The sequence below is a fragment of the Trichechus manatus genome, unplaced genomic scaffold, assembly GCF_000243295.1.
Source record: "Trichechus manatus latirostris isolate Lorelei unplaced genomic scaffold, TriManLat1.0 scaffold00001, whole genome shotgun sequence".
NCBI lineage: Eukaryota > Metazoa > Chordata > Mammalia > Sirenia > Trichechidae > Trichechus > Trichechus manatus.
In genome coordinates this window covers 36,221,949-36,249,496 of record NW_004443937.1, presented here as the reverse complement: position 1 = coordinate 36,249,496, position 27,548 = coordinate 36,221,949, and the positions used below count along the sequence as shown (strand labels likewise).

The 27,548-nt window shown below is 46.8% G+C and overlaps 1 protein-coding gene across 3 annotated transcripts in view; it reads left to right on the top strand.

The window, feature by feature from the left end:
- IL17RD (interleukin 17 receptor D) overlaps window positions 1–26,345 on the top strand; it is a 69,880-nt gene extending 43,535 nt beyond the window's left edge. The window contains exons 3-13 of one of the 3 annotated variants that reach the window (XM_004368632.3): window positions 3,819–3,944; window positions 12,153–12,271; window positions 12,802–12,922; window positions 15,867–15,911; window positions 16,012–16,163; window positions 17,424–17,489; window positions 18,749–18,803; window positions 19,710–19,820; window positions 21,069–21,253; window positions 23,894–24,833; window positions 25,749–26,345. In XM_004368632.3, coding sequence (XP_004368689.1) covers window positions 3,819–3,944; window positions 12,153–12,271; window positions 12,802–12,922; window positions 15,867–15,911; window positions 16,012–16,163; window positions 17,424–17,489; window positions 18,749–18,803; window positions 19,710–19,820; window positions 21,069–21,253; window positions 23,894–24,833; window positions 25,749–25,861 — 2,033 coding nt within the window. In that variant the 3' untranslated portion in view covers window positions 25,862–26,345. Of the gene's footprint in view, window positions 1–3,818; window positions 3,945–12,152; window positions 12,272–12,801; window positions 12,923–15,866; window positions 15,912–16,011; window positions 16,164–17,423; window positions 17,490–18,748; window positions 18,804–19,709; window positions 19,821–21,068; window positions 21,254–23,893; window positions 24,959–25,748 lie in introns of those variants that run through there. The other 2 variants (XM_004368633.1, XM_004368631.3) reach the window with 2 other exon arrangements.
- Window positions 26,346–27,548: the final 1,203 nt, after the last annotated feature.

Genomic DNA, 27,548 nt, shown 5'->3' with positions numbered 1-27,548 from the left:
TATCAATATACCTACAAGGCGAAAACTCTATGCTCATTTACTTTTTGAACCTGCTAATATGCTTCAGTCAGAGCTGTCATTATTACCCAATTACAGTGACGCTTTGAATCACGTGGTTTCATCTGCACACGCTACAAGCACGTGCTGCTGTTTTCGTTGCTGCTGTGTTTTTACAGTCACTGATTTTGTCAAATTTTCTCCTGTTTTAGCTACAATATTGTGGTAATTAGTATTTGTGAACCTATATCCATAACTTTTTTAAGAATGAAGTAGTAATTGAAGGAAAAGGAAAAAAATCGTAAAAAGGCTTCCTCTCGGTCATTAATAATGTCGTAACTAATAATGTTGTAATTCAAGGTAGAAAAATTTTACAAAACGATTTTGTTGTTAGTATTCATATAATCTAAGAAATACTACATTTAAGCAATTTACGATTATATTTATCACATTATCCTATCACTAAAATTGATAATAAAGATTACTAAGGATTCCGTATGGTCTGGTACGGGAGCAGATTCATGGGAGGGTGACACCATGAGCGACACACTGGGTGACACCCACCTTGGTGACGCCACTGTGCCTGAGTAGGGTTAAGTCTAATGCTTAGACTTCGTATTTACAGAAACCCCGAGAGTGCTCGTTTTGGCATGAGAAATGAACAGAGCAAAAAGTCATTATTTGCTCTTGTTTGGGCACCTTTTCCTGGAGCTGGTTAAAGCCAAAGGCCTCTCGTTCATTATAACCCACTGCTGTTGAGTTTGTTCCAACCAATGGTGACCCCATGTGTTACAGAGTAGAACTGCCCCATAGGGTTTCCAAGGAGCGGCTGGTGGATTTGAGCTGCAGGCCTTTTGGTTAGCAGCCAAGCTCGTAACCACTGTGCCTCCAGAGTTCTGTCCTCAGTATAACAAAAAACCCAAACCAAACTCGTTGCCATCGAGTCAATTCTGACTCATAGTGACCTTACAGGTTGAAGTAGAACTGCCCCATAGGGTTTCCAAGGAACAGCTGGTGGATTCGAACTGCCAACCTTTTGGTTAGCAGCTGAGCTCTTAACCACTACGTCACCAGGGCTCTGTCCTCGCTATAGTCCTCAATAAATGAGCAGTTTTGAAATATACAGGTATGTCAGGATCTTGCCTTTCTTGTATACTGGGAAGCTGGTCTCAGCCAAGATATTTACTGGCCAAACACCCCTGATTGAGAATGACGAATGTCCTTTAGTCATAAGTGCTGAGCTGGTGATGGAGCGCCGAGAGGCCTAAGTGAGCTGCGGGAGGCTGCTTTGTCCTGACGGGGCCGTCTGCGGTGGCGTCCTGAGCTGCCCAGCTGCCTCTCTTAACTGTGCTTCCCTCATTAGTAAGAAGTGAGCAGTAGACCAGATGTGTTTTTCATTTTTCTCCTGTTCTAAAATTCTTTTCTGAACCCAGAGAACACCTGTTGATTGCTTTGAGAGTGAATTTTCATCAGAGGCAGAACTCGGTTTTATTAATTATTAACATCCTTCCAAAAGATACAATATTGAAATGTAAATGTGACAGATGGAAGTGATAGGAGCGAGTAACTAGTAAGGTGGTTAGGCGAGAAAGCAGGCCAGCAGGAGGATGGAGGATGCAGTGGGGGTACATGTACATGGTAAGGGGTGTATGTTACACTTTAGTTAGAAATTAAAAAGGTGAACCCCTGAAACTATTGCCCTGAGATAATCTTTAAACCTTAAACCAAAAATGTACCCTGAAGTCTTCTTAAAACCAAACAATTAAAAAAAAAAACAAACCTGTTGCCATGGAGTCAATTTCAACTCACAGCGACCCTATAAGACGGAGCAGAGCTGCCCCACACGGTTTCCAAAGCTGTAAATCTTCACAGAAGCAGACTGCCACATCCTTCTCCCTCAGAGCAGCTGGTGGGTTCAAGCTGTCGACCTTTGGTTAGCCGCTGAGCCCTTAACCACCGCACCACCAGGGCCCTTAAACCAAACAGTAGTTTAACTTAACTAGTTAAGAATGTCTGCAATGAGCATTATGCTCTTTTACGAACTGTCTATATGGGATCAAATGGACAGCAGTAACTCAGAAGATTAGAACCACCCACCTTTAGGTCGGTAGAGGAACACAAACTGCACCACCTGGGCTCCTTTCTGACCTGAAGGAACCTCAGGCAGCAGTGAGTTCATGTTAGTGAGGGACGAACAACTCGGAAAAGGAGGGTGAGAATGGTTGCGCAACTTGAAGAACGTAATTAATGTCACTGGATTGTACGTGTAGAAACTGTTGAATTGGTGTATGTTATGCTGTGTATATTCTCAACAACAACAACAGTGACAATAAAATTATAAAAAAAATTAAAAAGGAGGAATATTGTGTGCACTTTAAAAGGCTCGGGAGGGTGTCCGCTAGAATGTTACTAGCAGTTAACCTCTGTGATGAGAGGTTATAAATGACTTAAGTTTGTCTTACGTTATTTTGGGGTTTTCAGATACCTCCAGCGAACGTGTTTAGTCATAAATGTGGGAAGCGTGCGGCACAGTTTACGGGGGGAGTTCAAGGCGGCAGAATCACTGAGCTTCCTAGAAAATGTCCCTGAACGCTTCTTCCCTTCGCAGGGGTAGTGGGCAGGTTTGGGCATGTGGTGGAACTGAAGGCGTTTTACAGCAGGTCCTGAAGGGAGCGTTGAAGCTCAATCATTGAGGAGACAGGTGAAGCAGCTGATGAGGACTTGTGCCATGGTCGGTACTTCTTTCTGCACTAGTGGCCACTCTCTGAAGTCCCAGCCCCATTCCAGCTGGAAGCTTCTGGCAGCTTTGTAGGACCCTGCAGACTTTGAAGGTGTGCATAGCACTTCCAGGTGTCGCAGCTGCTCCCGTGGACGTGGCTTCGTTGACAGGTGGCAGTGAGTAACGTCCTCAGACAAAATCAAAGAATCAGGTGGTTTTTGTTTTTTAAGCAGTGTGGAGCTCCTTAGATTTAGTGGGTGCTGTGGGTGTCTTTGATGATACATGGTGTTTCAGAACAAAAGATTTACCTTTGACAATGCTAGTTAATGTTGAAGGCACCTAGCTTATGGCTAAGTCCCAAGGTTTTTAGCAGATGTCTGCGCCATTATCTCTTGCAGGTACTGATTGGGTTCTTACAATGGTCTTGCTTCAAATCACTGCCCTGTGGATTCACATCCTCACATTCGTTCCTGTTCTGCAGTCACCTCACCCTCTAGTTTTCTTCTTAAAACAAATAAGCAAGCAAACAAAGCCTAGATTCTTTTGCCATTGTTTCAAATCACTCTGTAATACGAAAAACTGGTGAGTCAATGTAAATAATTCCTGGTTTAGGCAAAATGTCATAATAATGAAAAAAAGTTAATGCCAGATATACAAACTTCAGAGATTGTGTATGATCCTCTTAAAACTGTCCTGGGACTTAACCCGAGGTGGGGGTGGGGGAGCCCTGGTAGAACAGTGGTTAAGAGCTCGGCTGCTAACCAAAAGGTCGGCAGTTTGAATCCACCAGCCATTCCTTGGAAACCCTGTGGGACAGTCCTACTCTGTCCTATAGGGTCGCTATGAGTCAGAATCGACTTGGCAGCAATGGGTTTGGTTTGGTTTGGTTTGAGGGGATAGGGGTATATGTGCTATAAATCCAACTGAAGCACCCTTATGATTTTTCCAGTCAATCTTTGATGTCATCTTTGGGCTTTTGAAACACACCTCTCTCAGCAAAATGGATGGGCCGCTTTCAAACCTTGCTGTGTAATTTGCGAAAATGAACTTGGAAATAAAAATATATATAAAATGTCTCCGTTCTCATCTCCCGCCTTTCCAGACTGCACCACTTACTTGAACCTGGTGGGGAAGCACGTGATTGCCGACGCCCAGAACATCACCATCAGTCAGTACGCTTGCCACGACCAAGTGGCCGTCACCATACTTTGGTCCCCAGGGGCCCTCGGTAAGTGGTCGTAAATTGAGTCCCCCGAGGTGGCCTGGGTGAGTAGAGCCCAGTGTGAGGGTCCCAGATGTGACGGCCTCCAGGGGCCGGGCAGTCTGTGTGTGAGTGAAGCTTGGGTTGGGTACAGACACACTTAGTGCTTTGCTGCACACACTCGCTGGGGACACACACAGCTTGATGCTCCTCCCCCGTGGCGTGTCTTTGTTTCCTTAGCTGTTCCTGAGAGAACCCTGGGTGTGAAAAGTAACAGTGTGTCAGTGAGAAATGGCACTGGGCCTTGGCCGCTGTGTGTCAGCAGTGGGGTGGGGAAGGGGAGATGGTAGTAACCTGGGGAACATGTGATCATCTGGGGCGCAGTGGCCTCAGCGTCCTTGATGGTGCTCTCTGTGGCCTCACGGAAGTGCAGACCCGGCATTGGCATGTTTCGTGATTTTTCAGAAAAATCCCAGTGTTCATGTGAAACCAACCAATTTTTAAATGTTGGCAACTAATTGAAATTTGTAAGAACTGTGTGGACCCAAAGCAAACTAAACCAAAACAAAGAAACAGATGAAAGCAAGCTCACATTATCTGAGCAGACTGAGCTTAGGACTGAGTCTGCCCTCTTCATTGAAATGATGATAGGGAGGAGGGGAAGGGGCATGGGGATGGTACCTTGAGGACAAGCCAGGCATTTGGTTCAAATGGGCTCCGTTTGAACCCGTGCTCCACTTACAAGAGGCATTTAAGCCTCTTGGAGCCCCCCTTTTCCCATCTGTAAGATGGAGATGATAACTCTGAGCCCCAGTTACCCCATCTGTAAAACGGGGATGATACTGCTTCTTGGTTTGCTGCAAGAATTGGAGACACACCCACAGAATGTTTCTAGAGAGAGTTCTTCAAAATAGTGGCTGTCATTGTCACCAGAACCTGGTTCTCAGGCCTGCCCCATTGACCTTGTCATCCAGCCTTAGAATTAAAAAAAAAAAAAAAAAAAATCTGGCAAAGGGACAAGTCAAATGAAGTCTGAATTTCTTAATCTGAACGGGCGAAATCTTGGAAGAACCAGATTGCAGGAGGGGTGAGCGTGGGGAGAGGGGATGGAGCGGAACTTGACGCAGCTCGCTTTTCCACGTAAATACTGCTGGATCTGAACCCAGTGGGTTTTCCAAAAACAATATTGTCTTAACATTTAAAGATTAAAACATTCTCTGTGGACAGAAGGGAAGTGGCCACTCCACCCAGGCTAAATGTGTAAGGAGGTTACCTGGCAAACTGCAGGTTCCCTCCTCTCTCAAGTTTCCTCATGCTGCTGTGGCGGAAATACTGTGGCTGGCTTTTAAAAACAGACGGTTAGGTTAGCACAGTTTAGGAGGCTATTGTGATTGTTGTTATTAGCTGCCATCTGGTCTCAACGCAGAGTGACCTCACGTGACGGAGTCTGGCACAGCGTAGACCGTATCTGAGAGTAGAACTGCCCCATAGGGGTTTTGTAGGCGATAATCTTTAGGGAGCAGATCGCCAAGTCTTTCTCCCTCAGAGCCACTGGATAGGTTCAACTGCTAACCTTTAGGTTGGCAGCCAAATTCAGGGTGTGGCTCTAGGTGGAGGTCCTTTGTTTACTTCAGCTTCCAGTAGCTGCCGACAATCCTTAGGGTTCCTGGGCTTGTAGATTCATCTGCCTGTTGTCTTTAGATAGTGTCCGTTTTCCCCTTGTGTCTCCTTGCCTGTCTCTGTGCCCGTTGTTGTTGTTAGGTGCCATCCAGTCGGTTCTGACCCATAGCGACCCTGCGTACAATGGAACGAAACCCTACCCGGTCCTGTGCCGTCCTCACAGTGGTTGTTACGCTTAAGCCTATTGTTGCAGCCACTGTGTCAGTCCATCTCATTGAGGGTCTTCGTCTTTTTCGCTGACCTTCTACTTTACCAAGCATGATGTCCTTCTCCAGGGACTGGTCCCTCCTGGTAACATGTCCAAAGTACATAAGACAAAATCTTGCCATTCTCGCTTCTAAGGAGCATTCAGGCTGTACTTCTTCCAAGACAGATTTGTTCGTTCTTCTGGCAGTCCACGGTATATTCAATATTGTTCGCCAATACCATAATTCCTATGCGTCAGTTTTTCTTCGGTCTTCCTTATTCATTGCCCAGCTTTTGCATGCATATGAGGCGATTGTAAATACCATGGCTTGGGTCAGGTGCACCTTAGTTCTCAAAGTGACATCTTTGCTTTTTAACACTTAAAAAAGTCTTTGCAGTAGGTTTGCCCAGTGCAATATGTTGTCTGATTGCTTGACTGCTGCTTCCATGGATGTAGATTGTGGATCCAAGTAAAATGAAACTTTGACAACTTCAGTCTTTTCTCCATTGATCATGATGTTGCTTATTGGTCAAGTTGTGGCGATTTTTGTTTTCTTTAAGTTGAGGTGTAATCCTTACTGAAGGCTGTGGTCTTTGATCTTCATCAGGGCTTCAAGTCCTTTCCACTTTCAGCAGCAAGGTTGTGTCCTCTGCATAATACAGGTTGTTAATCAGTCTTCCTCCAATCCTGATGCCACATTTTTCTTTATATATAGTCCAGCTTCTTGGATTATTTCCTCAGCATATAGATTGAATAAATATGGTGAAAGGAAACAACCCTGACTCACACCTTCCCTCTTTTTAAACCACACAGTATTCCCTTGTTCTGTTCCAAAGACTGCCTGTTGATCTATGTATGCAGGTTCCGCATGAGTACAATTCAGTGTTCTGTGATTCCCATTCTTCGCAATGTTACCCATAATTTGTTATGATTCACACAGTCAAATGCCTTTGCATAGTCAATAAAACACAGGTAAACATCTTTCTGGTATTCTCTGCTTTCGGCCAAGATTGATCTAACACTAGCAATGATACCCTTCATTCCACGGCCTCTTCTGAATCTGGCTTGAATTTCTGGCAATTCCTCTTTTGATGTACTGCTGCAACCTTTTTGAATTATCTTCCAAAAAATTTTACTTGTATGTAATATTAATGATACTGCTCGATAATTTCCACATTCTATTGTATCACCTTTCTTTGGGATGGACACAAATATGGATCTCTTCCAGTCGGTTGGCCAGGTAGCTCTCTTCCAAATTTCTTGGCATAAATGAGTGAGCACTTCCAGCGCTGCGTCTGTTTGTTGAAGCATCTCAGTGGTATTCCACCTGTTGCTGGAGGCTTGTTTTTTATCAGTGCCTTTTAGTGCAGCTTGCACTTCTTCCTTCATTACCGTCAGTTCTTGATCATATGCTACCTCCTAAAATGGTTGAAAATTGACCAGTTCTTTTTGGTACAGTGACTCTGTATATTCCTTCCATCTTCTTTAGATGTTGTCTTAGTCATCTAGTGCTGCTATAACAGAAATACCACAAGTGGACGGTTTTAACGAAGAGAAGTTTATTTCCTCACAGTCAAAGTAGGCTAAAAGTCCAAATTCAGGGCATCAGCTCCAGGGGAAGGCTTTTTCTCTCTGTCGGCCTTCTTCTTTTCGGTGTTCCCCCAGACTAGGAGCTTCTCCGCACAGGGACCCCAGGTCCAAAGGACACGCTCTGCTCCTGGCATTGCTTTCTTGGTAGTATGAGGTCCCCAATTCTCTGTTTGCTTCCCTTTCCTTTTATCTTTTGTAAGGTAAAAGGTGGTGCAGGCCACACCCTAGGGAAACTCCCTTTACATTGGATCAGGGATGTGACCTGGGTAAGGGTAGTGTTACAATCCCACTCTAATCCTCTTCGACATAAAATTACAATCACAAAATGGAGGCCAACCACACAATTCCGGGAGTCATGGCCCAGCCAAATTGATACACACATTTTTGGGGGGACATAATTCAAACCATAACAGATGTTTCCTGCGTTTTTCAATATTTTGCCTGTAGAATCCTTCATTATTGCAACTTGAGGCTTGAATTTTTTCTACAGTTTTTTCAGCTTGAGAAATGCCAACCATGTTCTTCCCTTTTGGTTTTCTAACTACAGGTCTTCGCACATTTCATTATACTTCTCTTTATCTTCTTGAGCCACCCTTGAAATCTTCTGTTCAGCTCTTTTACTTCATCATTTCTTCCATTTCCTTTAGCTACTGTATGTTGAAGAGCAAGTTTCAGAGTCTCTTCTGACATCCATTTCGGTCTTTTCTTCCTTTCCTGTCTTTTTAATGACCTTTTGCTTTCTTCATGTATGACGTCCTTGATGTCACCCCACAACTCATGTGGTGTTCGGTCATAAGTGTTCAGTGTGTCAAATCTGTTCTTGCAATGGTCTCTAAATTTTGGCTCTCATGGACTTGTTTTAGTTTTCTTCAGCTTCACCTTAAACTTTCATGTGAGCAATTGATGGTATGTTCCACAGTCAGCCCCTGGCCTTTTTCTGACTGATAATATTGAGCTTCTCCATTGTCTCTTCCCACAGATGTAGTGGATTTGATTCCTGTGTTTTCCATCCGGAGAGGTCCACGTGTATAGTCGCCATTTATGTTGTTGAAAAAAGGTATTTCCAATGAATAGGTTGTTGGTCTTGCAAAATTCTATCATACAATCTCTGCCATTATTTCTATCACCAAGGCCATATTTTCCAGCTGCTGATCTTCGTTTCCAACTTTTGCATTCCAATCACCAGTGACTATCAAGGCATCTTGATTGCGTGCTTGGTCAATTTCAGACTGCAGAAGTTGGTAAAAATCTTCAGTTTCTTCATCTGTGGCATTAGTGCCTGGTGTTTAAATCTGAGTGATAGTTGTATTAACTAGTATTCCTTGTAGGCGTGTGGATGTTATCCTATCACTGACCACGTTGTACTTCAGGATAGATCTTGAAATATTCTTTTTGACAGTGAATGTGACACCATTCCTCTTCAATTTGTCATTCCCAGCATAGTAGACCATATGGTTGTCTGATTCAGAATGGCCAGTACCAGTCCATTTCAGCTGATTAATGCCTAGGATATTGATCTTCAAGTGTTCCATTTCATTTTTGACAGTTTCAAATTTTCCTAGATTCATACTTCGTACATTCCACATTCTAGTTACAAATGGATATTTGCAGCTGTTTTTTTCTCATTTTGAGTCTTGCCTGTGCTACTCAGAAGTGATTAGGGTTAGGACCCACCCTACACTGATATGGCCTCATTAATATAACAGAAAACTATTCCCAAACAGGATTACATCCACAGGTCTAGGGTTTAGGATTCCAACACATAATTTAGTGGGACACAATTCAATCCATAACACCTCCTTAAAATTAAAATAAGAGGTGTGAGCTGGTGGTAGAAGAGCTGACATCTGGTACAGTGAAGGCAGATGCCTGCTTTTCCTGGAAGATGATCTGTGGGTCAGAGTGACTGGACATGTTCTGTCAGTTTCTTTGGGAGGCAGAGAAATGTGGGTTAAGAGCACCGACTTTGAGCCAGACACTCCTGGGTTCGAATCCCACCTCTGTCATTTAATTCCTGTATGACCCAAGACAAATCATTTAGCTTCTCTAAACCTCATGATTAAAGTAAGACAGTTTCTATAAAATAAGAGTTTTATTCAGATTCAAAGATTTGCAAATCAGGAAGCGCCAAAATGAAAGTTCTAATGGCGTTCTGAGGAGGGGGCATGAGTGCATGTCTTTTATACTCAGATTTGCAGAACTCTGTACGGAGATGGGAGGAGTACGGGGGTGTGTTTGATTGGTTGATGTTCCACATGCTGTCTTAAGACTCATTTCTCAAGAGTTTCTATTGGCTGGGGTACTCATGCTTAGCTACAGTTTCCTGCATTCTGGAGCTTCTTCCTTCTGTTTCCCGCAGTGTTCTGGATAGGTCACCTCAGAATGTTGCAGAATAAGTTATCTTGGTTGAGAGTGTGGTTATGGGTCATGGACTCTAAAAGCAGAAGCAGGGCCTAGGACGAAAGGGAGTCTGACCCAGACCTGTGTCAGCCATTTTAGTTATGTCAGGCGCCTCAGTTTTAGAGTGCTCTTTCACATTCTATTTTCTCCTCTGTAAAATGGGGATAGTAATCTCTTTATCCTATGGCTGTTCAGAGGATTAATGACTTAATGATGGGAAGGAGCAAACTAGTTCCTTCATGGCAAGCTACTCTGTGAAACTGTTGACCATTATATAACCAGAAGTCATTGATACTGTGATAAATGTTGTCACTGTGATATGATACAGGAATTACATTTTCTGCCGCTACTCCGACCACCAGACTTGGTGTAGTGATTTTTCAGACTGGTCTTTTAGAAACAAAGAATAGAACCACCCATTGCCACCCAAGCTGATGAATTTGTGAGACGTATGATGACAACGGGTTTGGTTTTGGTCTTTTATAAAAGGAGCCCTGATGGCGCAGTGGTTAAAGCGTTTGGCTGACTGAAAGGTCGGTGATTCGAATTCATCAGTCCCTCCACAGGACAAAGATGTGGCAGTCTGCTTCCGTAAAGATTTACAGCCTTAGAAACACTATGGGGCAGTTCTACTCTGTCCTATAGGGTCTCTATGAGTCGGAATCGACTTGACGACACTGAGTTTTTTTGGTATGCTCTTTTATAAGGATCAACTTGACGACAGTGGGTTTGGGTTTTTTGGTATGTTTTTTTGTAAGGAATCCTGGTGGCGCAGTGATTAAGCACTTGACTGATAACCAAAAGATCGATGGTTTGAACCCATCAGCCGCTCTGCAGGAGAATAATGTAGTGGTCTGCTTCCATAACAGTTACAGCCTGGATGGTGAGGCAATTCTTCCCTGTCCTGTAGGACACTATGAGTTGGAATCAACTCAATGGCAATGGGTTTGGGTTTTTTTTTTTTTAGTGGTATTTTATCATATTAATTACCTGGCTTTTGTTAAACAGTAGTTTTGGAGACTTTGTGTGAATTAAATCTGAGTATAGATACTAAGGACTTTTTCAGAAATCTTTTATTTTTAATCTCAAGAGGCACGTTCCTGTGAGATCTACTAAATAACTGCTGCCTGAAAGGCCTTGTATCTTGTCATCATGTCCAAATCTGGCTGTGGATCAGCTGGCTGCCACCCCTACAGGGACCTTTGTCATTGGAACACGTGATGGAAGTTGGTCCCCATGCACTGTAATACTCTGAACCCCTCAAATGAAGCTCTAGCTGTTGCTCCTCTGTCCCGCCCCCCATAAAATACATGCTCGTCACCATATAATTACAGGATTGGAGAGTTGATTGGAAAGAGTTCCCTGGCCTTTGCCATCAATAATTTTCCCACCTGGTTAATTGCATCCTGTGCAATTACTTTGCTTTGCGACGGGGGAAGGGTTGAAAACGACTGCTTGTCTAGTGTTCAGAAAGAATGTGAAATTGATATCGCGCCGATTGAGGCTGGCTTTGGGGCTCTCCATCTGCAGCTGGACCACTCCAGTCTCCATGGGATACAGAGCCTGGTGCTGGCTCTCGTGGCCATCAGAGCTTAATCCTTTTGAAAGGGTCTAGTGGGATGTGCAGCGGGGAGGCTCAGGTGGCAAGAGGCTGGGCTGTCGCCTTTCGCCTGCACTGTGGGTGTCGGAGCCTCCGGGCTGTATGAATTGCACACGCTGGACGGTTCTTGGGTGTCTGCCTTTCTGGTGTGATTAGAGCACGAACCGCTTTGAACATCACATAGGCATTCTCCTAAACTAATCTCAAGCCTAGGAACCGCTTGGGTGCACACACAGGTGGAAGGAATTTCACATGTCGGTCAGTGAAACATGCCAACAAATGTGGGGATAAAACTTAAAGTGGAAACACGGTTTAGGGGATTCGCTAGTCCACACTGTCAGTTATCATCAGCTGAATGCAGCCTGTTTAATGACCTAGAAATTATCTGTTCCACCACAGAGCTTTACGGTCAGTTAATGACTTGAGTTGAAATATTTGAACCCTTTGAGTCAGACACTGCTGGGTTCGAATCCCACCTCTGTCATTTAATTCTTGTGTGACCCAAGGCAAATCATTTCGCTTCTCTAAGCAGACATCGGTGAAACGGCCAGCTGGGTTAGAGATTAATTAGTGATGGTGGAACAGAAAATCACCTGGTGGGTCCCAGAGGAATGCAGAGTATGCGTTTTTCCTTTATATAAACTCAGATACTCAGGCAGAGTAAGAATGCCTTTCACTTGGCTGGGTAGGTGGGGGAGGCTGGATAAGCTTGGAGGAAGGAAAGTATGTTCAGAAGTAATTAGGTGCATTTTTAATAAAAGCATTCTGCTTTGCTTAGGCATTGAATTCCTGAAAGGATTTCGGGTAATACTAGAAGAGCTGAAGTCAGAGGGAAGACAGTGCCAACAACTGATTCTAAAGGACCCGAAGCAGCTCAACAGCAGCTTCAAAAGAACTGTAAGTCACACGCAGGGAGTGAACCCCTGAAGACACACATTGTTCTGGGGGTTTGAATGGTCTATTGAAAGTCTGTGAAATTGGAGAAGGAAGGGCTGTGGGGTGCACACCGCCCACCAAGGTGGGCGAGAAGGACGGGTGACACTGCAAGCCTGCTGCCCACTCCCAGGGGATCTCCTCAGCACCCCTCTGTGGTAAACATGCACTTCTGGTTACACAGTCATCCTAGAAGGTGTCTTTGTGCTCTGAGGAGTGGGGTCCCTCCGCGCCAGCTCTGAGGTCTGATGTTAATAAGCCACGGCTTTCTCGCCAAAGAACAGATAGCATTGTGGATTGTTGTTTCTGTTTTAAGTTAGAGAGCTCAGCCTCAAACTGGTCTGACAGTAGACCTGCCTTCCTCCCTCTGCGGGCTTGTCCCTCGGCTCTGATACGTGTCTGAGGGACTGCAGGGGCGGGAACGGAGGTCTCAGGTACGATGGAGGGGTGGGTAATTTCTCCATGATGTCGCATGTGTTTTTGTTCCCTTTTAGGGAATGGAATCTCAACCTTTCCTGAATATGAAATTTGAAACGGATTACTTTGTAAAGATTGTCCCTTTTCCTTCCATTAAAAATGAAAGCAATTATCACCCCTTCTTCTTCAGAACCCGTGGTGAGTATGGTCTGTCCTGCCTGGTTCCCATGAGGAAACTTCTCTCCTGCTTTTAATGATTTTTTAAGGAAGTTTTGTTCAAGAGCACACCAAAGACTGGTGTGAAACAAGCCTGTTGGGAGTTCCTTGTATCCAGAGAAGCAATTTTTAGGATTAAGGTTTGGCCCAAAAAACCCAAAACCAAACCTATTGCTGTCGAGTCGATTCTGACACATAATGACCCTCTAGGACAGAGTAGAAGTGCTCCATGGGGTTTCCAAGAAGTAGCTGGTGGATTCGAACTGCTGACCTTTTGGTTAGCAGCCCAGCTCTTAACCACTGTGGCACCAAGGCTGCAGGGTTTGGCCCAGTCGCTGTTGATCTCACCAGAGACACCCACTCCTGCCTTGTTCTAGAACAGAACTGACGGATGATTTTTTGAGAATGCTGTTACCACCATTAAGATAACCAGGTATCAAAATATTGCTCAAAAACTAGGAATGAGTTGATTTTGGGAAAAAGGTGGGATTGTGAGATGATTCCGTCTCTACCTGTCAGCAGGAAGGTGGGCTCTGCATAGTTGCCTGCTATTGTCAGGATTAGACTAAGAAAAATAGCCAGTATTCCCAAGACCACCTCTTGCTACAAAGTTTTCCTTACGTAACATGTACTGTATGCCAGTCCCTGTTCTAAATGCTCTAAAAACTCCACTTCCCTTCCCCCCATAATAATCCTGCAAAGAATTTAATCTCATCATCCCCACTTAGCAGAGGTGGACTCATACACAGAGAGGTTAACGGGCTTGCCCAGAGCCGGGATTGAACCTCAGGAGTCTGATTCTGGAATCCACACCCTTAAACCATGCTGGGTTCGCAGTTGCTCGCTCACCGTGCCAGTCTGTTCTGTATATGTTGTTGTTAAACGTTGCTGAGCCAGTTTCGACTCACAGCGACCCTGTATGACAGAGTAGAACTGCCCCACTGGGTTTTCTAGGCTGTAGTCTTTACGGAAGGAGATCACCAGGTCTTTCTCCCGTGGAGCCACTGGGTGAATTTGAACCACAAACCTTTCAGTTAGCAGCTGAGAGCTTAACCATTGTTCTACCAGGGCTCCTTGTTCTGCGTGTGGTGTGTTTGATCTCCCTGAATCGCCGCTTTCAAACTTGGTGGTTGTCACCCTGAAACCTGCAGCACTATCTCTTGCCTTCCTTGTTGAACTTTCTGTCTGGTGCTCCAGACCTTGGTGGCCAGCTGTCGGTCCACTCGAGCCTTCCTCCTTTGTGGTCAGCTGGTGCTCTTGTCCTGGGTGATGTTTTCGTTCTCACCTCCAGCCTGCGTTAGTGTTTCCGTTTGCTGAATTCTCGTGGTGGCAGTTGTCCGTGCAGCATAGTTGTTTGATAACAATTGGTCTCATTTTCTTCATTAAAATCTGAGTCGACAATGGAACATTACTCAGCCACAAAGAAAAATGAAGTACTGATACATGCCATGATATGAATGAACCTGGAAAACATTGTGCTGCGTGAAATCAGCCAGGCACCAAAGGACAAATACTGTATGATTCCACTTATCTGAAATACCTAGAATAGGCAAATGCTAGAGACCAAAGTTTGTGAGTGGTTACCAGGGATGGGAGGAGGCAGAAAGAAGGAGTCATTGCCTAGGCGCCACTGAGTTTCTTTTAAGGGCGATGGAAAAATTTGAAAACAGATAGTGGTGATGGTTGCGAAACATGATGAATGTAATTAATATCACTGAATTGTACATGCTGAAAAATGTTGAACTGGGAAATTTTTTGTTATGTATGTACTTACCACAATAATAAAAAAAAACACATGAAAAAAATATTCCATATGGCTAAGATCCATGTGCATTTCACAATGTCTCTTGATGTCTTACACATAATAAGCAGAGGATTCAAAGAATGTGTTTATCAAAATCTCTCCTAAATCAAAGCTGGCATAATTTAAGATTAATCTTTCCCATTGGGATCGATGTGTCCATCGGAGAGTGAGGAGGAGGGGGGTGTTCCAGGAACACAGGCATTTATCACCCTTTCAGTACACAGTGGCTTTAATGTTGTGTTTGGTTTTCTTGGCAGTATATGGACGTTTCCCAGAGCGGTCTCCTTAGGTCAGCAGTGCATTGCTAATGCGGTGTGTGGACCAGTTGTCTGCTCTCTTTCATTGTGTTCTATGCCGTTCAAGTCCTGTTTCAAAGATACTGGCTTTGCATCTGGTTTTCAGCACTGGAACTACTGTTGAGTAGATGCCTGGATGCTGTTTTTAGGCTCCATAAAAAAGCATTTTAAATTAGAACATCAGTGAAGGTTCAAATAACTCTGAGGCTCTCCTGTACCCACTAAACACAGACCACAATGGGGTCCCTAAAACCCACTGCCGTGGAGTCGATTCTGACTCAAAGCGACCTGATAAGACAGAGTAGAACTGCCATGTAGGGTTTCCAAGGCTGTAATCTTTACGGAAGCAGACTGCCACATCTTTCTCCCGCAGTGCCACCGGTGGATTTGAACCACTGACCTTTCAGTTAGAAGTCAAATGCTAAACCACTGTACCAGCAGGGTTCCTTCACAAGGGGGTAGGAGCCTAGTTGTTCCTGTTTACAGCTGAACACAGCCTCCAAGGAACAGTAGCACAGATACAGTCCCATTGCGCTTGGCCGCCAGATTTGAAACTATGTAAGGCTTGACAAGCTTTTTAAACCTGGGCTGTGTTACGCTGTTTCCATTTCTTTGGCATAAAGTAAGACTGCGCTGATATTTTTATATTGTACCGTTTCAGATTTTCCTAGGGCACAGTTGCACTGTACTATGCCTCATTATTGGATCGATGTATTTTATTCCCTTCCAGCAGCACCCAGCATTGTAGATTTTTATTTTATAATATTATCGGAGGAGGAAAATCTCCAACTATCCTAAAACTAGAAGTATGTTTTTCTCTTAACAGCATGTGACCTCTTGCTGCAGCCGGACAACCTGGCCTGCAAACCCTGTGAGTATAGCTGTTTGTATCTGTCAGGCCTCACTGTGCTGCCCTGGGGATGGGGTCGGGGTGGCCTCTGGGTGCTCACCGTGCTCCTTCCTCCTGCCAGTCTGGAAGCCTCGGAACCTGAACATCACCCAGCATGGATCGGACATGCAGGTGACCTTCGACCATGCACCCCACAACTTCGGCTTCCGCTTCTTCTATCTTCATTACAAGCTCAAGCACGAAGGACTCTTTAAGCGAAAGACCTGTAGACAGGTGAGCCACTAAGCGTGCGTGAAGGAACACCACGTACTTTAAAATACCCACTGGAATTTGGACGGCTCAGCATGATGGCGCTCGGGGTCAGCAGGTACTCCAGGATGTTACTACTAGGCATGTGTTCGGGCTGCCTTACCATCCCTTGTTCCCTAGCTGTCGACCCCCAACTGCCCCAGTAGTGATAGAACATGATAAAAGTATTGTCAAGGAACCAAAATAATGAAATATGCCTAGTTTGTTCCCCATTTATTTTAAACACTAGCCAGGTGCTTGCTGTGTGCCAGGCACGAAGCTTTGCGCTTGTCAAATCTGCACAACTCTCCAAAACCGAGGCTGCTCTTGTCCCCACTTTACAAATGGGAAGCCTGAGGCTCAGGGAGGTCACTTGACGTGCTCAAGGTTACACAGCTTGTACGTGGAAAAGACAGTTCTAGAAGCCAAGCCATTAGCAATTCTGTTGCTGCTTTTATATTCCACATGGGCTACGGACGAATAGAAACTCAGTAGCCAGGTCCTTAAACTGAAGGCAGTCAGAGTGGGGAAATGTTCCCCGGAGTTCACAGGACTGTCAGATGGCCCCCTACAGGTGCTGAGAGGTTTTGATGTGGTGGCCGAGCCCAGTGCCCTCCAAAACTTGCCCATGAGTGTGCTGGGTTCTGTCATAGTTTTGCTCTCTCATTGGCTCTTTTGTCATTGACCTTCTTTGACCTTCTGCCCAAGCTAAAATTATGAAAAAATACATGCATACATGCTTGTTGCTGTTGAGTGGGTTCCGACTCATAGCAACCGCATAGGACAGAGTAGGGCTGCCCATAGGGTTTCCTAGGCTGTAATCTTTACGGAAGCAGGCTGCCACATCTTTCTCCCATGGAGCGGCTGGTGGGTTCGAACTGCTGATTTTTCGGTTAGCAGCAGACTGCTTAACCACTGTGCCACCAGGTCTCCCCCAGCCCCCCCAATACACACTGGTAGTTTCGTTCCCCACCCTTTTATTACGTAGGGAGTATTTTAACTAGTTTTCCTTGTCTTCAGATCAAATATTCCTGCTGAAGTCACCAGCAGTAGAGTGTAGAATATGACTGGGGTCCAGGGTACTCCTGGGCCTTTTGTCAAAGTGAAGTTCGGATAACACAGTTGGTTTCTGACTGAGTTGGTATCTTTGGGAAAATGTGGTCGAGGCCGGCGGCAAGGCTCCTTCAGCTCCTGATGATCTTGATCCCAAAATCGAGTCTTAAAATGTTGTTTGTTTCTCTGCAGGAGCGAAATACAGACGCAACCAGCTGTCTCCTTCAAAATGTCTCTCCCGGGGATTATATAATTGAGGTAAATATGACTCAAGAAAGCCCTACTATTAACTCTAGAGAACAGATCCAGTTCAGAATCCCAACTGTTTACAACATCAAAATTTCAAGCCTTTGAAGGTGTGGACAGTTATATTTTTGTGGTTATATTCTTAAAGTGGCTCTTAACAAACATGCTTTTTTTTTTTTTATAGCTTGTACGTAATTTATTTCAAATAAATATTTTTATGTAGCAATGTAATTCATGTACTCATGATTTAAAATAGCTATATAATATTCCTTCATACTACAGTAGGGTTTAAAAAAATTTTTTAGCTGTATAAAGTTTTGTTTTAGTATTAAAATAGCAAAGCAAAAGTTATATCCATCACAACTGCATATACTTCTGCAGGGCTTCTAATGATCTTCCTCTGTATAAATATACATGAGTCCTAAAGACCAAAGTGCATATAAATAATACTTTCTTTTCCTTTTATTTTACTTTCCCAATATCAAGATAAGTATTACAAAAATAGGAGTAAAAGAAAAATAGGAAGGGAAATTAAAAATTTGTCCATAATCCCACTGCTAAAAGGCAACCAACATGTCTTAGCATTTTGATAGAAACACCTAGTCTTTGCATTACCTGTAGCAGCAGTTCGTGGTTTTGAACTGGCACGCCTTCTTAAGGTTTTAATAAACCAAAACTCAAACCCATTGCTGTTGAGTTGATTCCGACTCATGATGACCCCATGTGTTACAGAGTAGAATGGCTCCATAAGGTTTTCTTGGCAGTGATCTTTATGGAGACAGATCACCAGGCCTTTCTTCCGTGATACAGCTGTGTAGGTTCAAACTGCCAACCTTTCAGTTAGCTGCCCATCAAAAACTGTTTGTGCCAGGCATTAGCGAAGGCCCGGTAAAATCAGCAGTGGGACTCCATTTTCACTGGAAATTGTTAGGACATGGGAATGACTGGCCAGATTCTTCAATGAATAAACAGCCTTTTGATTCCTTAAAGGAGACATGATGAATTTTAGAGCCTTGAATTGGTAAAGCAGAGGTGTACCTGAGTACGCGTCACGCCTAGTCTCAGCCTTGTGAATGATTAGCGGCCCCAGCAAACATTCTTCACGGCAGTCCTTCTCTCCCTGACCCCTGTTCTCCTTCACCCTGCCCCCCACCGCCCACAGATGGAAAAATGAATGAAATCACCATTTTTTTCTCCACTTGCCTGGAAGACAAAACTGGTGAGGTGCTATCACTTTAAGGAAACATATTAAAGCATTCTCTGTTTTCCAGCTGGTGGACGACATGAACACCACCAGAAAAGTCATGCATTATGCCTTAAAGCCAGGTAAAGATGTTTTTGTTTGAAATTTCGGCTCTAGACCTCAATAGACCAAGGTGTCCAATACTTTTTATACTTTGTGATTTAACCCTTTCCTGCTTTATTGGGGAGCTGCTGTGCCGCTGACAGGGTGTGCTGCCTCAAGGCAGGGGCTTTTATGACTGTTTGAAACCAAAGAAATGGACGTGTGTCACACGTGACTGTTTTTACAGGGTATTGTATAAGGTGTCTGAATTTTGGGGAGGAAAAATAGAAATATTGAAAATTTTTATTTGTTACACATGTACCAGTAGACCCCGGTGGGGACTCTGGGGTATAATTAGTGGTACTTCATATGTACCACTAAACACTTAGGGTAGGCTTGTGAGAGGGGGCAAGAAAAAAAAATCCACAATACCTACCAAAAATTCAGGCATACTCAATGATTCAGCATGCTTCCATTAATGAAAACACACGGTATCAACCAAAAATTCAAAGCAGAAAATAATTGGGTCATGAAAGGGTTAAAAAAGAAAAAAACCCACCAAACTGGGCTCCTCTATCTTTTTAAACGTTGTTCCATCCTCTCTGACTTTGCGTCCCCCCTGGTGTCTATGCCTGGAAGATCAAAGCCCCTGCGGTGGGTGAGTCGCTGGGACTAAATCACTAGTCGATTGTCTTCAGAAGAAAAGTGGGAGGGGGGTTTCCTCCGGCAAAATTCTCACTCCGAGGTATTCACTATACCAGCCGACTCTCACTGTTGAATTGTTTTCAGTAACCCTTTAAAAATGAGCAGTTGAATCCTAGAGAAAGGTGGCTGAGTGGTCCTGGAACCTGTTACACGGCTTATGTTTTAAAAGGGGGGAAGAAAAGCCTTTCTCTTTGAACCTGTTCCGCTGCCTAAGTGGACACGTCCCCTTTGAAATCCCTCAGCGCACTCCCCGTGGGCCGGGCCCATCCGAGCTGTCGCCATCACCGTGCCGCTGGTCCTCATCTCGGCGTTTGCCACGCTCTTCACCGTGATGTGTCGCAAGAAGCAACAAGGTATCTCTTTGTGTGGCATGTCCCCCCGGAGAGGCAGGACTGGGGTCCCTGCCAACAGAGAGGGAGGCTGGTTCCCCTGCCGGCTGAGGCACGCCCAGGGTCCCGGGCGGGCGTCTGGGAAGCCACGTAGCTCCCACTGTGAGTTCCCCGGCTGGCGCAGCCAACAGCAGTTGAGTAGGGACAGAACATAAAATTTCCCAGAATCAGATTATTTGGTTTTGAACCTCAGGAGCCAGGTATAATTCTGTTCTCAAATTCAGCAAAAAATAGTACATTAAAGGGCATAAAGGAAGTTGAAGGTTAAGTAGCAGTCCCTGGGTGGTGCTAACCGAAAGATTGGAGGTTTGAGTCCACCTGTGCCTTGGAAGAAAGGCCTTATTTACTTCTAAAAAAATCAGTCATTGAAAACCTATGGAGGACAGTTGCGCTGTGACACACGTGGTTGCCACGAGTCACAGTCAACTCGACGGCGGCTGGTTTAAAGTGATAGGGTGTAGGTGTGTCCCAGTGTTGGTGTGTCCCTGTGTAGCGCAAATGGTGAAGCCTTCGACTGCTGGCCAAAATGTTGGTGGTTTGAGCCCACCCAGAGGCACCTTGGAAAAAGGGACTGGTGATCTGCTGAAAGATCACAGCCTTGAAAACCCTATGGAGTAGTTCTGCTCTGCACACATGGGGTCACTGTGAGTCGGTGTCGACTCAATGGCACCTAAGAACAACAGCAAGGGTATAGGTGAAGTTTGATCATTGTATAAGTCAGGTGTCATGAGAGCCTCCGGGTGCTGGCAGTGTTCATGCTGTGATCTGGATGGCCCTTAAACAGGCGCATACTTATATAACAGTTCATTGAGTTGTGCACTTCTAAGGTTTATGCACTTTATCCTTTATAAATTATACCTCAATTATAAAAAGTTAAAAAAAAAAGAAGAAAGGTCAGCCCTGCCAATGCTTAGTAGGTTCTGTAAGTGCGTGGCTTCAAGACCCAGTCCCGTGCGCTCTCTGCCGACCTGGGTGGGTCCCTGCAGCGTTCTTGGCTTGTCTAAGGTCAGTTTCAAAGTTAAGAACTATTTTTGGTCCTCTGTAGCTCCACTAGAAAAATCCTCACCCCATTCCCAGTGATGGCCGAGAGATGATGGAGCTGGTGAGCTGGGACTGCAGGACTGTCTCCAAGACAGCCTTGTGTCCTGAGTCTTTGGGAATAGGACGAAGCATTGCTCGTGGGTGTCAACCCTGTCTTCTCTTTCAATTTAGAAAATATATATTCACATTTAGATGAAGAGAGCTCAGAGTCGTCCGCGTACGCCGCCGCACTCCCCAGAGAGAGGCTCCGGCCACGGCCGAAGGTCTTCCTCTGCTATTCCAGCAAAGACGGCCAGAGCCACGTGAATGTTGTCCAGTGCTTCGCGTACTTCCTGCAGGACTTCTGCGGCTGTGAGGTGTGGAATCTGGTCTCGTCTCTTGGCCCTGGCTAGGACGATGCGCTGTCCTCTGCCCTTGCCTTCCAGCCCTTTTGGTGGTCCCTGCCCTGGACCGGTACCATAGGTGCCCAGTTGGGAGCAGCCTTGGCGCCCTTCCAGTCTGCCCTGCCCGTTGCCAGCACTGAGTGTCTCCTGGCGCTGTCACCCTGCCACACTCCTGCTCAGAAGCCCCAGGGGGCTAGCAGGAAGTTTCCTAAGCATTAAAACAACTGTGTGGGGCATGGGAAAGTGTGAATGGTGTCCAGTGGTGGCCTCTGGGAGCATGCCCCGTGAATGTGACCACTGGTGAGCATGTGCCAGACAGAAGCCCCACTGGAGTGGGTCAGAGAGAACAGGAAGTAAAGAAGTAAGTTTGGACAATTTTGGGGGGAGTTTTTCTAAGAAGGAATGGAAAACGGGGCTGCCACTGTAGGGGGTCTTGGGGTCTAGGGAGGAACGTTTAATGAAGGCTTTGTGTGGTCATTTGGCCATTGACTGGTACAGAGCAGTGGAGAGGGTCACACAGTCCTGTGGGAAAGAGGACAGTGGCTGGAGAGAGATTCTCCAGGAGGCAGGAAGGCGGACTCCCAGAAAACAGAAACGTGCCAAGTGCTCAGACAGTCAGCTCTGGTTTCTCAGCTGTTCTCTTGAGTTCAGCTATTAACATGTAGCTTCTCTATAATGTCATAGCATTAGTTTTTACAGTTAAATCTGAAGCCCTAGTGGAAAGCACACGCCCTTAGAAATGTAAGAAATGTAACTGGAAGTTATTCATGCTTTGAAACTGCCCACTGGTAGGTTTCTCAGAACCTCTCCACATGGTGAGGCTGCCCCCTAGTGTCAAGAAAAAAAAGTCTGTACAAGGCTGGCCAGGTTTCCCGGAATGAACCAGTGAGGCTGGCAGATCAGCATGCCGAGAAGCAGCTGCAGACTCTAGCCTGTGGCGCTCGTGGTCTTCAGATGTCACAGACAGCCCAGTTTGCTCTGCTGTGTAAGTAATTATCCTCAGGGGGAAAAAACTTTTCCAATTATAAATGAAAGACTTATTGTGGAAAATTTGGAAATGCTAGAAAAGCCTGACAAGTAAACACGTGCCTTGTTTTTAATCCCAACCTGGAGAAGGAGGAAGATTTCAGATGGTTAATGTTCGGTGTCTTTCCTGCCAGTCTTCTTTGGGTTAGATGCGCTCGTGCACTCAGTTGTACATTTGGGCTTCACTGGAGTACTTTTCTGTTTGTTTTTCTGTCTCTTCACCTCATAATTTCCTACAGTACCAGCAGTTCCACATAAACTGCAGTTTTAATAGCCACACAACCCATAATATTGGTTCACCGTAATTGAGTTAGCTCAAAATGTTAAATATCTCAGTAGATAAATTTTTACCTCGTTTGTCATGGTTTTCCAAGAATAGCTGCCTGGAAATGGAATTGCTGGGTTAAAGATGTGAACATTTACAAAAAAAAAAAAAAAAAAGCTTTATGTATTTTCATTTAACCTTTAACGTGTATAATGTTAGCCAGAATTAAGGAAAGTGTAGACAGTCCAGGGCTCTTTCCAGCAAGTGGGTGGATTCTGGGGGCTTTATTCCCTTTTGCAACATCTTAGAGCAGCAGAGGAAGACAGAGCCCTTCCAGAATGCCCTTCCCCTGTAAGAGACTACGGCTGCCGGCTCAGGCAGAGCCGTTGGAAAGTAGTTTCTGAATTGCAGAAGGAAAGAGGCCAGCATAGTCTCCAAGAGACGTCAGCAGAATCAGATAAAAGTGGTGTGAGAGGTGAGGCCCTCTGGAGGGGCCCACGTGGGCCTGGTTTTCTTTGCTGGTGCCCCCACCCTGCTCCAGCCCACCAGATGCCCTGTGTTCTGGCTGAAGTCTGCAGGCATGTCCTTCTGTAGACGACTGTGAGGCCATGGAGGGGGACGCCGGTCGGTCACCCCCGAGGGAATTAACCAGAATGACCACGTTACTGCAGTTCACCCACCACCCTCCTTACCAGCCAGTGACCAGCTGGTAAACCGCATGGACGCCGGGGCGGGCTGTGACGGTGGACGGGGTGGTGCTGTTTGTGCTGTTGTGCGCTCTGGATTTAGGACTGTGGGACTCTGACGTCCAAGCCTGTACTCCATCTTCCAGCCCACGTAGGGCTCACTCACCATGTCCTCTCAGAGCCTCCCAGAAGGGCTGTTCTCTGCAAGATCTAGCCCCCCCCCCCAAACCAGGCAGCCTCACCCATCAGGCACGCTAGCCCCGGTTCCTCCATTTTCCAGCTTTCCACCACCCTGAGTTCCTTGAGGGCGGCGCATGCAGTGTGTGGCTTAGACAGGTTGCTGAAAGCTCCGTGCTTCTTTCTCTCACTTGTAGGGTGGGGATGGTAAAGTAATGACCTGACCTGACACTGAGATGACCCTGCATGATGGATGGCAACCCCTTCTCAGAGGGCCTGGTGTGTGGCAGTCACCCCAGAAGGCAGTGGTGGCTGGTGTCCGCATGCAGCAGTGCTAATAACGGTGGAGGGGTGGAGGCTATGCCCTTCCTGTAACATTCTTGATCATGCCCTTCTGCTCTCTGGGCTCTTACTGAGCACGCTGTACAGGTGAGATGAGACTCTTTGTTCTCTTCCCAGGTGACTCTGGACCTTTGGGAGGACTTGAGCCTCTGCCGAGAAGGGCAGAGAGAGTGGGTCATCCAGAAGATCCACGAGTCCCAGTTCACCATCGTGGTCTGTTCCAAAGGCATGAAGTACTTTGTGGACAAGAAGAACTACAAGCACAAGGGAGGCGGCAGAGGCGCGGGGAAAGGGGAGCTCTTCCTGGTGGCTGTGACGGCCATCGCCGAGAAGCTACGCCAGGCCAAGCCGAGTGCCGGGGCGCTCGGCAAGTTCATCGCCGTCTACTTCGATTACTCCTGTGAGGGCGACGTTCCCAGCATCCTGGACCTGAGCACCAAGTACAAGCTCATGGACAACCTTCCCCAGCTGTGTTTCCACCTGCACTCCCGTGACCACCGTCTCCAGGAGCCGGGGCCCTACCCTGGCCAGGTCAGCAGGCGGAACTATTTCCGCAGCAAGGCGGGCCGGTCCCTCTACGTCGCCATCTGCAACATGCACCAGTTTATCGACGAGGAGCCCGACTGGTTTGAGAAGCAGTTCGTCCCCTCCCACCCTCCGCCCCTCCGCCCCCGGGAGCCAGCGCTGGAGAAGTTTGACTCGGGCTTGGTTTTAAACGACGTCATGTGCAAACCAGGGACCGAGAGCAGTTTTTGCCTGAAGGCCGAGGCGGCTGTTATTGGGGTGGCCGCGCTGTCCCGCTCACGGTCCGGGAGTCAGCATCTTGGCCTGGATGAAGACACGGAGGCCCGGACCAGCCCCGAGGGCAGCTCCGTCCTGCGGCCTCAGCTGCACGTGGTGAAGGCCGCCAGCCCCTCGGACATGCCCCGGGACTCGGGCATCTATGACTCGTCTGTGCCCTCGTCCGAGCTGTCCCTGCCTCTGATGGAGGGGCTCTCCACGGACCAGACAGAAACCTCTTCCCTGACGGGGAGCGTGTCTTCCTCCTCAGGCCTGGGTAAGGGGCAGAGGGGGGCCGAGAGGGCCAGTGGGGGCCACAGCCTTTATCCACAATCTCCAAATCCACAAAAGCGCTTTTCTCATTTTGGCACAGACTTACTTGGCAGCAAAACCTGATGTGAAGTGTGCAAGTTTACTGATAGTCTGTATTCATCCCAGCTAATGGAGATACACGTTTGAGCTGTAGAAAAGTTGCTGTTCATTTAGGGTGAGCTGCCCAGACCCTGTGAGGGGTGTTATGTAATGTACAGTAGGCGCGTTGTATCACTTTTCTGAACCTCCAAAACACGTTGGGCCCCAAGGGTTTTGGATGAGGCTGATGGACCTGTATCTTTGTTGGGAAGGGTCCCTGGATGGCGCAAATGGTTTGGGCTCAACTGCTAACCTAACGGTTGACAGTTCAAACCCACCTGGCAGTGCCACAGAAGAAAGCCTGGAGATCTACTTCTGTAAAATTACAGCCAAGAAAACCCCATGGAGCAGTTCTACTCTGCGTCCGTGGGGTTACTGTGAGTTGGAATTGACTCAGCGGCAGCAGAGTTACCTTGATGGGACCTGCCATTTTCACCACCTCCGATCCTTTCCTTGTCTTAAAGCCACATCTATGGAACCTGGGGCTTGTGGGCACAGTGCCCCTCCATCGTGGCTCAGCGCTTAGCCCCAGGGAGGAGGCCTCTGTGAGGAGAGCCTCCTGGGGCTTCTCACCAGGCCCACGGCTCACTGGAGTTGCATGGAAATCCTTGGCCTCCAGGAACCTCTCCTCCTTCCTCAGCTCTGGGCACCAGACCCTGTTAGCGGGATAACGGATGGGTGGGATGCCTGCCTTACTGTGCCTAGTCTGTAGTCCAAGCACGCGCACCCGACCCAATGACATGCAGTGACTGTGTGACTCTGCCCTCTCTCCTTTCCCCAGGTGAGGAGGAGCCTCCTGCCCTTCCCTCCAAGCTCCTTGCCTCTGGGTTGTGCACAGCGGAACTTGGGTGCCACAGCTGCACCGATGAACTGCACGCGGTCGCGCCTTCGTAAGGAATGGAAGCTCCGAAGCATTGCCACTTTAGCTGCTCCCCTCCCTGGCTCCCCAGCAGCCACCTCTGGTTGCAGGGCCCACTGGGAGCTGAGGTCTTGGACAAGGATATCCTGAGTGAAACTGTGGCCAGTACTTGCTCCCCTTGCCCCAACCCCCCGCCAGATACCTTGGCAAAGTATTCAGTTCTCTAAAACCATGTGGAGCTCTGAGGGGCACGCCCGTGCATCTGACGACAGCTGGCTGCCTTAGGCCAGTCCTTGGACTAGGCCTGTTCCAGGGACGGGGAGGAGACGTGTAAAGAGAAACAGGAAAATATTTGCGCTGATCGTTCAGACTTCATCTTGTTCAGCAAACTTCGCCAGTTTGCTGGTGGCTCCTTTGATTTGAAATGCTTTGTGAAAAAAGCACCCGTAGTGTCATTACAGCCCCAGGAAATCAAGAGCCAGCCCGTCTGAGATCCGTGTCATTGCAGACGATGTTTCTGTCGGTTCCTGATGTGGAACTTCGATGCCGTGGATGTTGAGTAAACTCCAAGTCAGAGGTCACCTCTTATAAATCAACTGTATGTATTAGGGGGTGACGCGCTGGCTGAGAGGCTGCAGGGCCAGGCTGACCCTCCTGTCCAGCATGGTTGGGTCATCATCCAAAAGGTACCACAGCACCTGGAGCCCGTTCTTGGTCTGCGTTGGTGTCGTGCGGGGGCCCATCTGTCTGCCAGGTGTCCCTGGGTTCCATTTGCTGCACTGCGTCTCCGATGTTGGTGCCCTGAAGTTTATTTGTAGGAAACTGGTACTCAGCTGGGCCGTATTACTGGAAGTTGAAGTTCGTGCTTCGGTTGGTCTTCTGGCCTGAAGCCACGTCCTGTGATGCTAGGGAGCGCAGTCCACCGCAGTGGTGGAGGTGGCTGCCAGCTACTCTGCTGAAGTGCTGTTGACTAACGACAAACCTTTTTTTAAGGTAGAAACAGGGCTGTCACAGAGCCGATTGTGCCCTTTGATTATCGTCTAAAGAAGATGCGTTACCTGAAATCATTAAAATTCTCGAATCTTAAAAGTACGCGCCTCCCCAGCCCAGTGAATCCTGGTTCACTTTGTACTGCTCATGTACGCCCCCAATGAGAGATCGGTCTGTCGTGTTCTGTCCTACCAAAAATGGGCATTTAGAGCTTACGAGGAAAAAAATTAGCTTTAAAGAGGAAAGGTGTATGTTCTCAGGAACGATTTTTCTATAGAATTCCTGTTCCCAAAGTGTATGGCAATATGTCGCCGTCAGCTCCGTGGAATTCCTCTCCCTGCCCTTCTCGTGCCCTCAAGGGGGCGTGAGCATCTTTCCCCACCTTTTCCACAGGCACCCTGTTTACTCAGCACTCATCACCGGGCCGTTGCTTTCACTCCTTCATCAGATAGGACCAACATGAAGGGGGATGATGCTGAGAAGCATCCGAGGGGGGTGGGCTGAGGCTGGGGGAGGGTGTTCCCTTCCAGGCACATGCTTGGCAGGTGGGGAGGGAAGGTTTGCACCCCTGCTGGCAGGAAGAGGTTTGTGTGTATTTTTGATGCACATGTCACGCTCCCTGTTCTGGAAAGGCAGCTGGCAGCTTCTCAGGAGAAGAACGTGCTCATCTGTTCTCTGGCATCGAGTTTCTTGCAGCTGCTCTGAGGGAGAGACAAAGGGAGCTGTGGGTTG